General features: G+C 40.5%; 1 protein-coding gene across 4 annotated transcripts in view; it reads right to left on the bottom strand.

The window, feature by feature from the left end:
• CEP126 (centrosomal protein 126) overlaps positions 1–15982 on the bottom strand; it is a 49735-nt gene that overhangs the window by 30703 nt on the left and 3050 nt on the right. For all 4 annotated transcript variants that reach the window (XR_012158144.1, XM_073338023.1, XM_073338017.1 and 1 more), the window contains exons 3-5: positions 12577–12722; positions 9534–9645; positions 5490–5688 (exon numbers count right to left, since the gene is read on the bottom strand). Coding sequence is in view for 3 of the 4 variants with exons in the window: in XM_073338023.1 (XP_073194124.1) it covers positions 5490–5688; positions 9534–9645; positions 12577–12722 (457 nt within the window). In the remaining variant the exon portion in view is untranslated. The remainder of the gene's footprint in view (positions 1–5489; positions 5689–9533; positions 9646–12576; positions 12723–15982) is intronic.

The raw sequence follows: 15982 nt of genomic DNA, 5'->3' as shown, positions 1-15982 counted from the left end.
ATTAATCTTTAGGGATAAAAACAGGAAACAAACACTGAATATTAGGGCTATAAGGAACTTTATTGCCCTGTAAGAAAGAAAGAAAATTTTAGGAATCTGAACTTGATCATCTTTGAGAAGAAAACAGATTTTTTTAGACAAAGGAAATGCAGTGGATCTAATTTACTTCAATTTCAGTAAGGCATTTGATACAGTTCCAAATGGGGAATTATTAGCTAAATTGGAAAAGATGGCGATCAATATGAAAATTGAAAGGTGGATAAGGAACTGGTTAAAGGGGAGACTACAATGGGTCACACTGAAAGGTGAACTGTCAGGCTGGAAGGAAGTTACTAGTGGAGTTCCTCAGGGATCGGTTTTGGGACCAATCTTATTTGATCTTTTTATTACTGACCTTGGCACAAAAAGTGTGAATATGCTAATAAAGTCTGCGGATGACACAAAGCTGTGACGTACTGCCAATACAGAGAAGGACCGGGATATCATACAGGAAGATCTGGATGACCTTGTAAACTGGAGTATTAGTAACAGGATGAAATTTAATAGTGAAAAGTCATGCATTTAGGGATTAATAACAAGAATTTTTGTTATAAACTGGGGACACATCACTTGGAAGTAACAGAGGAGGAGAAGGACCTCGGAGTATTGGTTGATCACAGGATGACTATGAGCTGCCAGTATGATATGGCCATGAAAAAAGCTAATGCGGTCTTGGCATGTATCAGGCAAGGTATTTCTAGTAGAGATAAGGAGGTGTTAGTACTTAGGAACAAAGCCACCATTCTCATGCACTTTGTAAAAATGCGGAGGCTGTGGATAGGCCAAATGGCAGGACTGCAAACTGACAGTGGGATTCGTTGACCATAAATCTAAGGAATCTCCTGTGGCTTTGAGGTATTGCCACATGGAAATATGCATCCTTTAAGCTGAGGGCAGCATACCAGTCTCCAGGATTCAGGGAGGAGATAACAGAAACCAGACTGACCATGTGAAACTTTATTTTCTTTATGTATTTGTTCAGCTTGCAGGTCTAGCATGGGTCTGAGACCTTCTTTAGCTTTTGAAATTAGGAGTAACCCCTTTCCTCTGCATAAAGGAAGAACTTCCTCTATGGCTCCCAATAGGAGGAGAGATTAAATGGAGGAGAGGCAAACAGAGGGAGTTTGTCTGGGACTTTTGGATCTGGTTTTGATCAGCAGGGATGAATTAGTTGAGAATGTGAAGGTGGTCGGGAACTTGGGAGGAAGTAATCATGATCTGATATAATTGAAGATCCTAAGGAAAGGAGGACATAAGAACAACAAAACAAGTACACTGGACTTCGGAAAGGCAGATTTCAACCAACTCAGAGAAACAGTATGCAAGGTCCCATGGAAAGGCCAATTAGGAAGAAAAGGAGTCAAAGGAAACTAGGAGTTCCTAAAAGATGTAATACTAGAGGCTCAACATTTAGCTATTCCAATGCAGAAGAAACATAGTAAGAGCCACAGGAGGCCAATGTGGCTGCACAAGGAGCTTTTTAGCTATCTCAAACCAAAAGGGAAAACAAACAGGAAATGGAAGAAAGGGCATGTCACCAAGGAAGTGTACAAGGGAATAGAGTGTAGGGACAAAATCAGGAAAGCCAAGGCAAAGAATGAGTTACAGCTGGCAAGGAAATTTAGAGAAGGGGTTCTTCAAATACGTAAGACAAAAAAGAAAGATCAGGGATGGAGTGGGTCCACTGGTCAATGCAGGTGAGCTGATAACAGAAGATGATGGCTTGGCGGTAGCAGCACACTGAGAAGGTTCTGGGAGTTGTGGTGGATCACAACCTCAACATGAGTCAGCAATTTGATACTGTTGCAAAAAAAAGCAAATGCAATTTTAGGTTGCATTAACAGGTATAGTATGGAAGTCACAGGAGGCGATAGTACTGCTCCAGCAATGTATAGAAAGGATGCTGAGAAACTGGAAAGGATCCACAGGCAAGCAACAAAGATGATCAAAGGGATGTAATGCAAACCATATGAGCAAAAGCTGAAGGAACTAGATATGTTTAGTTTGGAAAAGAGGAGATTAAGGGGAGACATGATTGTGGTCTTCAAATACTTGAACGGCTGCCACAAAAAAGAGGGAGAAAAGTTGTTCTTTCTTGCCACCCAGGGCAGAACAAGAGGCAATGGGTTCAAAGTAGGGCTGTCGATTAATCGCAGTTAACTCACCCAATTAACTCAAAAAATTAATCGCGATTAATCAGTTTTACTCGCACTGTTAAACAATAGAATACCAACTGAAATTTATTATATATTTTGGATGTTTTTCTACATTTTCATATACCGTATATACTCGTTCATTAATCTGTTCGTTTATAAACAGACCCCCCCTAAGATGGATAGGTAAAAAATTGTAAAAACTGTACGACCCTTTCATAAGCCGACCCTATATTTCAGGGGTTGGCAAACTTTGGCTCCTGGCCCGCCAGGGTAAGCAGCTGGCGGGTCAGGACGTTTTATTTACCTGGAGCGTCTGCAGGCATGGAGCCCCTCAGCTCCCTGTAGCTGCTGGGTTGCCGTTCACAGCTCCCATTGCTGGGAACGGCGAACTGCAGCCACAGGGAGCTGAGGGGCTCCATCCCTGCAGATGGTCCATGTAAACAAAACGACAATGTATTTTATATTCAATTCAATGATTTCATAGAGTTTAAAATCATCAAATTTTGGTGTAGACCCATTTATAAACCAACCCCCTCTCTTTGATGCGTCGTTTTTTTACCAGAAATATTTGGCTTATGCATGAGTATATACGGTATATTGTATTCTGTGTTGTAACTGAAATCAAAGTGTATATTATTTTTTATTACAAATATTTGCACTGTAAAAATGATAAGAAATAGTATTTTTCAATTCACCTCATACAAGTACTGTAGTGCAATCTCTTTGTAGTGAAAGTGCAATTTACAAATGTAGTTTTTTGTTTGTTACATAACTGCACTCAAAGACAAAACAATGTAAAACTTTAGAGCCTACAAGTCCACTCAGTCGTACTTCTTGTTCAGCCGATTGCTAAGTCAAACAAGTTTGTTTACATTTACAGGAGATAATGCTGCAGTCTTCTTATTTACAATGTCACCAGAAAGTGAGAACAGCCGTTTGCATGGCACTTTTGTAGCCGGTATTGCAAGGTATTTATGTGCCAGATATGCTAAACATTCATATGCCCCCGCATGCTTTGGCCACCATTCCAGGGGAGATGCTTCCATGATGATCATGCTTGTTAAAAAAAAAAAAAAAAAAGTGTTTTTATTAAATTTGTGACTGAACTTCTTGGGAGAGAATTGTATATCTCCTGCTCTGTTTTACCCGCATTCTGCCATATATTTTATGTTATAGCAGTCTCGGATGATGACCCAGCACATGTTCATTTAAAGAACACTTTCACTGCAGATTTCGCAAAACGGAAAGAAGGTACCAATGTGAGATTTCTAAAGATAGCTGCAGTACTTGACCCAAGGTTTAAGAATCTGAAGTGCCTTCCAAAATCTGAGAGGGATGAGGTGTGGAGCATGCTTTCAGAAGTCTTAAAAGAGCAGCACTCCGATGCGGAAACTACAGAACTCTAACCACCAAAAAAGAAAATCAAACTTCTGCTGGTGGCATCTGACTCAAATAATGAAAATGAACATGCGTTGGTCCGCACTGCTTTGCATTGTTATTGAGAAGAACCCATCATCAGCATGGACGAATGGAATGATGGTTGAAGCATGAAGGGACATATGAATCTTTAGCACATCTGGCATGTAAATATCTTGCGACATCGACTATAACAGTGGCATGCGAATGCCTGTTCTCAATTCCAGGTCCTGACTGAAAAAGGAGTTTGGGAGAGGTCGCAAGGTTATTTCAGAGGGGTTGTGGTATTGCCACCCTTACTTCTGTGCTGCCTTCAGAACTGGGCAGCCAGACAGCGGCAGCTGCTTACTGAAGGCCCAGCTCTGCAGGCAACAGTGCAGCAGTAAGGGTGGCAATACTATACCATGCCATCCTTACTTCTGCACTGCAGCTTGCGGCTGCTGTGCCTTCAGAGCTGGGCTCCTGGCCAGCAGCTGCCGCTCTCCAGCTGCCCAGCTCTGAAGGCAGCCGCACTGCCATCAGCAGTGTAGAAGTAAGGCTAGCAGTACCGCAACACCCCCTACAATAACCTTGCAACCCCCCCAATGCCTTTTTCAGTCAGGACCCCTACAATTGCAACACCATGAAATTTCAGATTTAAATAGCTGAAATAATGAAATTTATTATTTTTAAATTCCTATGACCGTGAAATTGACCAAAATGGACCGTGAATTTGGTAGGGCCCTACTCATCAGGAGATGAGCACGAACCCAAGGCTGGCTGAGGTGGTGCTTCCCCCAATTCCTTCAAAGAGTATATCAGTACTGAGTGAGATATCTCTTGAAATTGAGAAATTGGCACCAAGAGACTCAGAAGATCGCATGCCATGGCATATGCCTCAGGTGTTGACGGCACTGATACATTCTCTTGCACTGATGAATAAGATGGTGCTTCCTTACAGATTGGTCTCAACAGCACCACCTGAAGTGTTGTCTGCACCAGGGAGTGTCTGCTTCCAACCTTGTTTGTTGGACATTGGTACCAAAGACCTCAATCTCCTGGATGACAGTTCCCTTGATGCAGTATACTGGCTTTTTCTTCAGGACTGAAGAAGGAGATTGACACTGAGATTCCGCCATGTCAGGAGGAGTACTCCTAACCAAAGCAGAAGTGTTCTATGGTCTCCCCAAGCAGGAAGGTTCCAAGGGTGGGGGCAGGACTGCCTCCATAAGAAAGTGCTTTATAGTTTGACCTCCCTGTATTTTTAGTTCTGGACTTAAACTCCCTGTAGATTTGGCACTTTCCCCTGATGTCAGCTTCTACAAGACACTTCAGGCACCTGAAGTGCAGGTTACTGAACTGCAACAGCTTCTTGCATCCATCACAAGGTTTGAAGAACAGGGACTGAGGCATGCCCTGGCATCAGGCAACAGTACCCAGAACCAGTGAGAACTGAAGAGTACACTGAATACAATGGTAAAATAGGAAACCTACTAGGTAAAATACTACACTAAGACTATTAACAAGTACCAAATATATTCAAATGGAAAGAGTAGGAAAGAGGGAAACTCTCACAGTAGCAAAGTAGTACACTGCCACAGCCATCATGAGCAGTAAGAATGAACTGGAGGGTGAGGGGCATGGGCGGATCTCTCCTTTATATCATTGTGCAGCAGCACGAAGGAGCAGACAGTGCACGTGCTTTCCTGACTGGCACCATGAAGGGAAAATCTGATACTATTAGTATACTGGGCAGGCACACACCTAAAGTTGAGTGGACATGTGCAATCACTTGAAACCGAATCAGATTGTCAGGATGATAATTGCCTATCTGACTTTTCATTTTTAGTAAGACACTTAAGAAACATTATTTAGTGAATAACTTCCAAATAATCCTACCGCCAAGCTGCTGAGATGCTGTTCTTCAAGGAGTCGCTGCATTTCTTCCAGATTTTGCTGGAACAGAAGTTGGTCACTATCCAAGTTTGTTCCACTGTTTTCTTGGATCATTTTATCATAGCCACCATTTGTGGAGATCTGCTTCCGATGTAAGAAGCCATTTTTAGATGCTGATGAATCAGAGGGAGAATCTGTAGTTCTTGGTGTGAAAAAATAAAAATTAAGCCTAAAATAACTAAACTATGTATTTCTTGATCTAACTATATACTTTACAATACATATCTTTTAAAATAAGAAATATACTGAAGTGCATGGCAAGAATATAATATCTCCCAAATAAAGGCAACATAATATATACATAATTCCTCGTGGGGCTGATAGCACCACCGATTATTAAGGCTGCGCAGTTGCTTATAGCTTTGCCAAACTTTAACCATTTGGGCTGGAATTTTTCATGCTTAATGACTGCCTCAGGATGAATTTTTTTGGAAAGCTTCTGCCAAAATGGTTCAGCCATTTCCAAGAATGAGTCTAGGGTTTCTTTTTGCCCACGTTAAAAAATACTGGTGATATTTTCTTTGAGAAGCTCTAGTGTCCCCATGCCTTGGAAGAGGGATTTGAATTTGACATAGGGTGGAGGAGAGCTTTGTGTCAGGGATGTGGCTTTGCCATCCCACGAAAATTCACCCAAATTTGGCCAAGTTATCATAAGCCTTTGAAAAACTGGAGTTCACAAATGCTTAGCAGAGACTTGCGAGAGCTTTGCAACTAAACTCCCCAAAGATAATGTGTACATTGTACATGCGCCAGCCCATGGTTAAGCAAGATTTTCCCTGCAATTGCAGCTCTGGGCTGCAGCAGGCTGGGTCCCAGCACTGAAAAAGACAACAGGAAGCCTGTTTCTCCTGTGCTCCCAATGACCGCTGGGCCCCAAACAGCTGGGAGGAGGAAGCTGCCTCATTTGAATGCAGAGAAGACAAAAACCAGACTAGGGATGGGAGTGGGGGAGTACATTAGGATAAAGAGCCAGGGAGGGACAGCTGGGATTGGAAGTAGTGGGGGAAGAGGAAAAATGGGACTGGGAGTTGGGATGGAGAAAGACTGAGACTGGTTTGGCAAGGAGACTGGGAGAAGACACTATGACTGGAAGCCACGGAAGGAAACAGGTGGGAGATACCTGGGAGCCAGTGAATCGGGTGGAGTGGAAGACTGACGTCAAATGAGGAATTGACTGGCAGGGGTGGGGAGGAATGGGACTGAGAATCGGTGGTGCAGGGGGAAGGAGCAGGTAGTAGAGACAGCTTGGAGGAGGAGTCATGGTGCATGAGAACTGGGATTGGCTGGGCAAAGACTGAGACACAAACACAATGGTGGTCAGGGACACACTGAGACTAGGTGAGGGAGGAAAACTGGAGCCAGGGAGGAAAACTGGAAGTCACTGAGGACAGGAAATGTGGGCAGGGGTGACTGAAAGGGAGAGAGAGAGATTGGATGAGGAGCCGGGAGGGTACTTGGTCTGGTTGGGCAGGACATTGAGAACAAGAAGCTGTGGGGGAGGGACAGGGAATGACTGGGCAATGAGACTGGGATGAGAAGCCTATGGAGTTGAGAAACGACAGAACTGGGACAGGGGCAGGTAAAAGCGGGAGGGGAAGAGGAGATCAAGCTTGGGGGGATTAGGCAGAAGAGTCTATGCTGCCCACTAAAACACACACTCCTCTGCAGCCTGGAATAGAACCAAAGGTTCCTGACCCTCAACTTTCCTCTGCTGTCAGAAAATCATAGACAAATCATAGAAGGTTATGGCTGGAAGACACCTCAGGAGGTCATCTAGTCCAACCCCTACTCAAAGCAGGACCAATCCCAACGAAATCATCCCAGCCAGGGCTTTGTCAAGCTGGGCCATAAAAACCTCTAAAAATGGAGATTCCACCACCTCCCTAGGTAACCCATTCCAGTGCTTCACCACCCTCCTAGTGAAACCCATGAAGTGTTCCATTCCCCACTAGTGCTGGTCCACAGAGAGGATGACAGCCTACTACTGTTATCAGTTAGCCACTTAATTCAAGTAGGAAAAGTCTATGCAGTGGATATAAAGATTCCAGCCTTTCTGATGATCCATGTAGGTGTCAATATGGCATCACACTATAGAGATTCTATTTTTTCAGATTGCTTTTTTAAAAAAGAACCTAGAAAATCACACAGAATAACTATATTCAAAGAACATTAAGATTGCAAAATCAAGCACTCATAAATTAGGAAATGCCAGATTAAAGTTGACTGTGCAACCTTAATTCAGCCCCCTTGTGTTGTACATATTGGGATACAGTCTTTAATTAAAAAGAAAAGGAGTACTTGTGGCACCTTAGAAACTAACATTTATTTGAGCATAAGCTTTCATGAGCTACAGCTCACTTCATTGGATGCTTGTCTTTAATTACATGATCACATGCTATTTTTATAGAAGTTGGAAAGTATATAGTGGATGAGGCAGAAGATTTCAGAAAGAGAAAGGATGGTCTCACAATTAAAGCAGTTGAATGCTTTCCTGGAGAACTGACTCTGCCACAGAGTTCCTGTGTGATGCTGGGCAAATCACTTAAATAAAACATTTCACGTGGGGTCAATAATTCTGTGTTTCTCATTTTCTGGGTGCCCATCTTGATACACTGGGAATCTGATTTGCAGAAATGCTGTGCACTCTCAGCTGCAACTGAAGTCAATGGGAGCTGTTCTTTGACCACAGTAAGTACTGTACAATGCTAAGTACTCTGAAAAATCAGGTCCTAAGTGCCTCAAATACAAAACTAATAGATAGTCTCGACCTTAATCTTTGTACCTCAGTTCTCCATACATGAAATGGGAATAACACCTACTCATATCATATCTTCTTGTGCTTCAGCAATCCTGGGTAGAGCTGGGTGAATTTTTTTCAACTAATAGTTTATTCACTGAAAAATGCAATTTTGGATGACCCAGTATTATTCACTAATATGTGCTGAGTTCGCTGAATAGCTTTGACCAAACTGAAATTGCAATGTTTCAGAATGGTCAAAATAAAATATTTTGTTTCAACCCAACTTGAAATTGTTATAACGAATGACCACAAAATGTTACTGGGAATGACAATGAATAGGCATTGGGACAGAAAAAAATAGAGAGAAAGACTCTATACCCTGATGGTTAGGGCACTCGTTTAGTATCTGGGAAACCCAAGGTCAAGTCTGTGCTCCAATGACTTTTTAATTATTTATATCAAGTGGAAGAGTTTCAACAGGAAAAATTACAAAAGACCAATGCCACATATATCCCATAGCCCAGGGGCTAAGACATTGTCTTGCAACATGGGAGATCAAAGTTCAAATTCCTTCTTCACACCAGGTAGGGGGAAACCAGGGGAATTAAACCTGGGTCTCCCACATCTCTGGTGAGTTTCCTAACCACTGGGCTAATGCTCATAATGAGGGTTCCACCTCCTTCTCCTCCTCATTCCTGCTGTTTGTAAAGCTATTCCTCCTTTGCTTTTGTTAAAATGCCCAAAATTGAAACAAAAAATTTCAAGTTAGGCTGGAACAAAATGTTTCATTTTGATGAGACTTGAAATTTTTTCAACATTTCAATTCAACCCAAAATGAAACCTTTTTAAAAAAAATTTTTGGAACTGCCCAGAAACAAAGAAAATTCCTTATTCATCCCGTTCTAATCCTTGGATGGGAGAATGGCCTTTGGCAGCCACTGCAACTGGTTCAGGCTAGAACAGTCCCGAGGCTGCTCTAACTGATGCTGGGCATTGAACTAGCCCCCAGGATTAGGGGAGTGTAAACGTTTGCCTCCTTTCCTCTGCTTTTGTGCCATGTAGACATCAAACAATTTAAGGATATGACACAACATTTTCATTTTAATAGTACTCATAGCAGCATTTTTTGCTACTTGATAGTTTGCCAAAATTTCCAAAAGAGTAGTGTTAATTATTTGCTGTATAATACAATGCATTAACTAAATAATTTAGTTTTTAAACACAATAGAATAAATAGAAATGTTTACCTGCAGGTACTTTTGTGCCTATTAGATGATGATAAATATAACCTTGATGTTAAAACTGATCCTTGAATTTGTTCAAGTGCCTCTTCTAATCGAGGAGCTGGTTTTCTCTGGACTATATGAGTTAAAGGGAAAGACACATCATCAGGAAACATTCTATAAAACTTTATCATAAAACATTTTGGCCAAAATTTTCAAATTTGGATACCTAAAGTCAGACTAACAATAAACAGAAATGGTTTGATCATCACGGGGAGCTGGGGTTGCTCAGTACTGCTGAAGACAAAATCCAGGCCAGTTCTATTTAGATGCCTAAATATGGATTATTCAGGAGCCTGATCTGAATTTGACAATTTTGGCATTTGTCTTTAGTCTACATTGCTGAAAGAAATATGCAATATACCACTCTTTTTGTTGTTGTTGTTTTAGCCAAATCATATTGTACAACCTGATAAATGACTGAATAATTCTGTCCAGTATTTTCCCAGGATGAATTATGGTCTACTTTCCACATCACAGGTAGTAGTAAAGGAGGGGAAAGATGGTCCACAGAACTGTTACATCTCCTTTTGTGCAGGTGGGCAGAACTGGGGACTTTCTCCACCTCCTTAACACATTAGGTGGTGTAGCTATTGACCACTGGCGCCATTTATTCCTGCCTTGAAGCAGCAGGGAAAACACAAGAGCGTTTGCAAAAACAACTATGAGTCCTTGTGGCACCGTAGAGACTAACAAATTTATTTGGGCATAAGCTTTTGTGGGCTAAAACCCACTTCATCAGATGCATGGAGTGAAAAATACAGAAAGCAGTATAAATATTACAGCACGTGAAAAGATGGGAGTTGCCTTACCAAATGGGGGGGGGGGGTCAGTGCTAATGAGGCTAATTCAATTAAGGTGGAAGTGGCCTATTCTCAACAGTTGACAAAAAGGGGTGAATATCAAAGAAGAAAAAATACTTTTGTAATGTTAATAAGGCCAATGCAATCAAGGTGGACGTTGCCATTTCCAACAGTTGACAAGAAGGTGTGAGTATCCGCAGAGGGGAAAATTACTTTTTGTAGTGACCCATTCACGCCCAGTCTTTATTCAGGCCTTTTTGATGGTGTCCAGTTTGCAGCCTGACTCTCACTCTGGGCTCATGGCAAAGCCATGATTAAGTCCTAAAGTAGTACCATCCTTTTTTTTTTTTTTTTTTACTTTGATATTTGATCTTAAAGTCAGAGACATTAACTCACAGTTGATGCTGCTGCATTTGTGACAACAAATCTGACAAAACCCTGTTATTATTTAAGTGACATACCACTTTTGAGGCTATGGCTATACTACACAATTTTTTTGTTCAATACAGACCCAGTCTTAGGCTGGGTTAGGGTGCCCCCAATCCACTACTGCTTTGAGCTGGCTGGCTTGATAATACCATAGAATATTTGGAACAGCTAGTCCACCCTATTTAAGGAATCTGTACAAAGTATCTACTCTCACTCTTGGTTTTTTCTTATTCCATATAAATTCTAACAGCATCCTCAGTATTCCTGCTACAGTTTTATCTAGGATAAACACAGAAAGATTTTAAAATAAGAAAGATATCCTTGTCTGAATATTCATTTTGACTGTGGCTATTCTTCCCAATCAAGAAACTGCATACTTTTTTCATTTGCTGAAGTAGTGGTTTGACATTTAACTCACAGAGTTCTTCTAGGTTGTTTGAGATTTGAATTGCCAGATATCTTATAGAATTTGTACCCAAATGTTTTCTGGAGGAGTGACTTTTCAGAGTCTGGCAAACTGAAAGCTAACATTTGAGATCTGGCGTAGTTTACTTTAAATCCAAAGTCCTGGATTTCTTTATACACTCATTTTAGAGAAATACTCGGTTTAGATAAAAACAATATAATACTATGTACATGTAATGCTATTTTCTAATGTGTTTCTGAATGTTTTAATCCCATGATAGATCCATTGTTCCTTATTCTCTGTGCAAAAGGCTCGATAACCAGCGCACAAAAAGTAAAGGAGACAATGAACATCCCTGCCTAGTTCCTCTGTGTAATTCAAAAAGGGGAGATTTAACTCCATTAACTTCCACAGCTGTTTTGGGCCAGTGTAAAGACAACTTATCCCTTTAAGGAACTGGGGGCCAAAGTTATGGCTAAGTTCCCTCTAAACTGTGCAGCTGTGCAGAAGGATATCAAGGGCTGCGCAGGTGCGCAGCGAGGAGAGGCGCCTCTCCCCCGCCACACATCACCTCCATATTGGTGCACATAACAAAATTCATTCCGCACATGGATGTAAAAAATTAGAGGGAACATTGCTTATGGGACAGGACTTGAAAAAGAAAGTTCCACTCTACTTTATCAAAGGCTTTCTCTGCATCTAGTAATAACAAGAGAAATGGATCTTTTTTGGTCTTGTACTATGGATGATTCCAAGTACTCTCCAAATATTGTCTGACATTTGCCTATCCTTAATCCAGTTTGAGCTGGATTTATAAACTGAGTTGATTACAGTTTATGCTTTGTTATACTTTGTTTTATATGTAACTGTATCTGTTTCTATCATTATCCCTTTTCACTATCTCCTAAATCTTAGCCTTTAGACAAGAAACATGTTTGTTTTCACTATAAATATATCTCAGTGCTGTGAGGTTACATTGGGGCTGATCCTCAGCTAAATCAAACAGGCTGGTGTGTGCACTGTTCCTTTAGAAGATAATTTATCTAGTAATTTCTGTGAGTATCCAGTGGTTAAGGGAACATTGGACACTGCAAGGGAACACTTTCAGGTGGCTTAGGGATTGGGGTACATCTATTGTTAACCTGCAATGCAAAGTGAGGGCTAGCACTGCCCTGAGGAGATTGTTTGGGTAGCTGACAGATTGATGGTGTCAGGGACTGACTCTAAGTTTAGTATAAGAGAATCTTCCTATCACTGGAGGTAGAAGGGTAACAAGTTGACTCACAGTCCTGGGCACTTTGAGGAAGCATTCTACTGACAAATACATACAATATGAGGATTCACTACACTGAGCGATGAATTTCCAAACCTGTTCTCCTGCGCTGGGAAAAAGGGAGATGAGCACGCTGGAACTTTTCAGTTGCTTCTTGAAGTTTCAGTTTCCTTTGTTTCAGGATCTGTTCTCTAAATCTTAGTTCTTTTTCTTCTTCTGCCTTCTGTTTTTCCTCAAGTGCTCTATTTAAAAAGCAAAAACAACAGGATATCTTGTTTTTCTGATGAACATAACCCATCACACAGGAATTATAATTACACTCAGAGAAATGCCTTCATAAAACTATTTGCATAATATTATAATATCCTGTTTAGTTTAAAAGTTTACTTTTGACAGATTGCAGTGCCACACAAACTTCAGAGTAACTGGAATATGAGGGTTCAGTTGAGAACATTTTTAAAATTGGACAATGTCCTACAAGTGCCAAGAAGAGGGGTCATATCACAATCTTTTTATTTGCTAACTTTGGTAAGAAGATCTGACCCTCCCTTATGAAAGGAATATAAGAATTGCCAAGCAGATTAGACCAGTATCTGGTCTCTGACAGTGGCCAGTACTAGATGCTTCACAAGGAAGAGTTCTGTAACAAGGCATATCCTCCCTATAATACCCTTTGCTGGCCAAGTGTGGCATTGCGGGTGCTCCCTGCCTCAGTTTCCCATGTCATCAATAAGTTTAATGAAGCTTTACATTGGGAACAATGCCCTTTCTGAGGGGTCTAGTTTATGAACCACAGACACAGAGAAAATACAAACCTGGGGCCCTAGACACTATTTGACCCTTCCTCTCTCCACTGTGTAAGAGTGATTAAGACTCAAATGGGAGTCTTGTTACACACCACAGATCTGAAGTCACTGATAATCTAGGTCTAAGCATTAGACCTGCTTTGGGACAGTGTCTCTGATGCAAGAGACTGTCCACTGTGCACTTTTTTGGTGGCTGGACTTAAGAACCTGAGGGAAAAGGGTGTCTTTTGCTCATCGTTTATGTTTATGAACCTTGTTTATGGCGTTTTCCCAAATTAATGCTCGGTTACTTCCCTCCTTTTGTTAAAAGGGGTTTCTTTTCTACACTCAGACTCTGTGCTTGTGAGAGTGGAAGTATTGCCTCTTACAGGCGCCCAGGGGGTGATATGTAATTGTCCCAGTCTACTGGGTGGGGTTTGAGCCTGTTTTGTGTTGTATTGTTGAAAAGAAACCCCTAGATATTGAACCCAGCCCTTGTTGCTCCCAACTCCAACAGGCAGAAAGGTTACACAAATATTCCTGCAACAGTGACCACAGACTACATTTTTGAACTCTGTGGCTAAGGGATGACAATGACTAGAAGCTCATCTTCCAGTTAAAATCCCCAGCATGTTTAGTCTAAATTCCCATTGACATTGATGAGGACTTCTGCTTAAAAACGATGTCATGAAATGGCCCCGAATAACTAACAGTAGGTGTGTCTATGCCGAAAAATAATTTGTAATCCAAATATGTCAAATTAATGCTGGTTCCAGTACTAGATGGATATGATAACTGCCTTCTACTTGCTTGAGACAGTAAATAATTGAGTGATTCAAGCTGAAATGTGCCCAGATCTGAATATAACCTACTGGAAAAGGAAGACATGTACAAGAAAACTATAGTAAATTTAGATTTGAATTTAGGCCACCTAAAAACCAGTTACAACATAAAAGTCCTATCATAAAAGGTCTTTCCTACACTCCTTCCTCAAGCTAAATTCTGTTGACCTTATTGGCAATTATGACTACATAAGGAGTATGCAATCAGTCCATTTGTCTCATTGAAGGGTAGCAAAATTCTCCTGTGGTTAAAGGAAGGTATTGGAAATCAGGACTTCTGGTCCCAATTCTGTCAATGGCTTGCTATGTGACTGTGAGCAAGCAACTTAGCCAAATGTTGATGTTGCTTTTGTTTTGAATGTTGAAATTGAGACACTTAAGATCTGATATTCAGAGATCCTGAACATCCCAAAATACAATGGAAGTCAATGAGAGCTGCAGGAACTCAGCATCTCTGAAAATTAGGCCCTTGGTGTATCAAACTGAGATCTCAAATGTTACTAAAAATTGTGGACACTTGGTGGCATGGGGGGCCTAGAGGGAGAACATTTCTGTGGCTCAATTAACTTTTCTATAAAACTGGACTATTTACATACCTGACAGAGATGGTTTGAGGCTTAATTAATGCTGTCAGATTCTCAAATGGAAGTGCAAGGTATTATTATATTTGCTGTTTGTTTTACTATTTATAAAACAAGGGCATTAGGAGGTATGTTGTATTATACCACTGACTTTTTTACTAAGCAATAAAGGTTATTTTCATACACACACCTGAAGTCATTTGTACTTTATACCTCCAAAATAAACAAGAAACATTGTATGAAGATGGTGTCAATAGAAGCAAGGAATCCCAATGGATTTCATAACCTCCCCAAATTTTACAGGCCTAACCCAATGACCCACTCATGAGGAGGTAAACCACATCCCTCTCAATGGAACAGCCAGGAAGAAAGAATAAGTTAAAACTCAAGGAGCTTCCTAGTCCCTACATTATTTTCCCCACAAAGGGGAACAGTAGCTCTTGATTTTCAAGTTTTCTATATTTTGTATATTTCACAATGTATTCATGCTGAGAACTTTACAACTTTCAGACTGCTGAGCAGAACAAAACAGGTAGTTTCCCTTTCATCTTCCACTTGTTAGGAGAAGATCTCTCACAACACACTTACAGTTCAACCACTGATAAATTATATCTCAGATGCCATACAAATAAACAATTATTTATTCTATATACATCATACCTACATTATTTAACTAATAATTTTACCTCAATCATAATCTAGAAACACATCATATTTCTTAAGGCTACTATTATAATGGAACTCTTATGGAAGTGCATATAACATCTACATGAATACCCATTTAATGACAGTAGTCCACTATAAATACAGACTTCTAGAGTCTGTTGTTACATTAAGAGTATAATATTTCAGGATTAATAAACTAATGTACAGTGTACATCTCAAATGCATAGCAGTAACAACAGTAATGTAACAAAACTAAGCAAAATACCTTATCTTGCCATTGTGATTTAGTTTATTATTCTTTTCAAAGCTCATCAGTCAAAACATTGTGTTTGATGATTTTTAGCCAACTGTCATGTTTTTGCATACAACATGTATTAGGAGAGGTAGACAATTCAGAGTTGCCATTTAAAATACCCACAAGATGACTGTTACAAATAAAATAAAAAGGGTTCAATCCTGTATTTGTTGCAAATTCAAAGCTCCCACAAAGCCAATCAGAGTTTTGAGAACACAAGGAATACAGATGGGGCCCAGCAGATGAAGAAATATTGCTAAAGGAAGGTAATTCTGATCAACAAAGCTAATTAAAGAAAAAGTTTCCATAATAATGAGAAACTCTGAAGAAGAC

The sequence above is a fragment of the Lepidochelys kempii genome, chromosome 1 (assembly GCF_965140265.1).
Source record: "Lepidochelys kempii isolate rLepKem1 chromosome 1, rLepKem1.hap2, whole genome shotgun sequence".
NCBI classification, from domain to species: Eukaryota; Metazoa; Chordata; order Testudines; family Cheloniidae; genus Lepidochelys; species Lepidochelys kempii.
The sequence above is the reverse complement of the archived record's forward strand: the minus strand, read 5'-3'. Positions and strand labels throughout refer to the sequence as shown.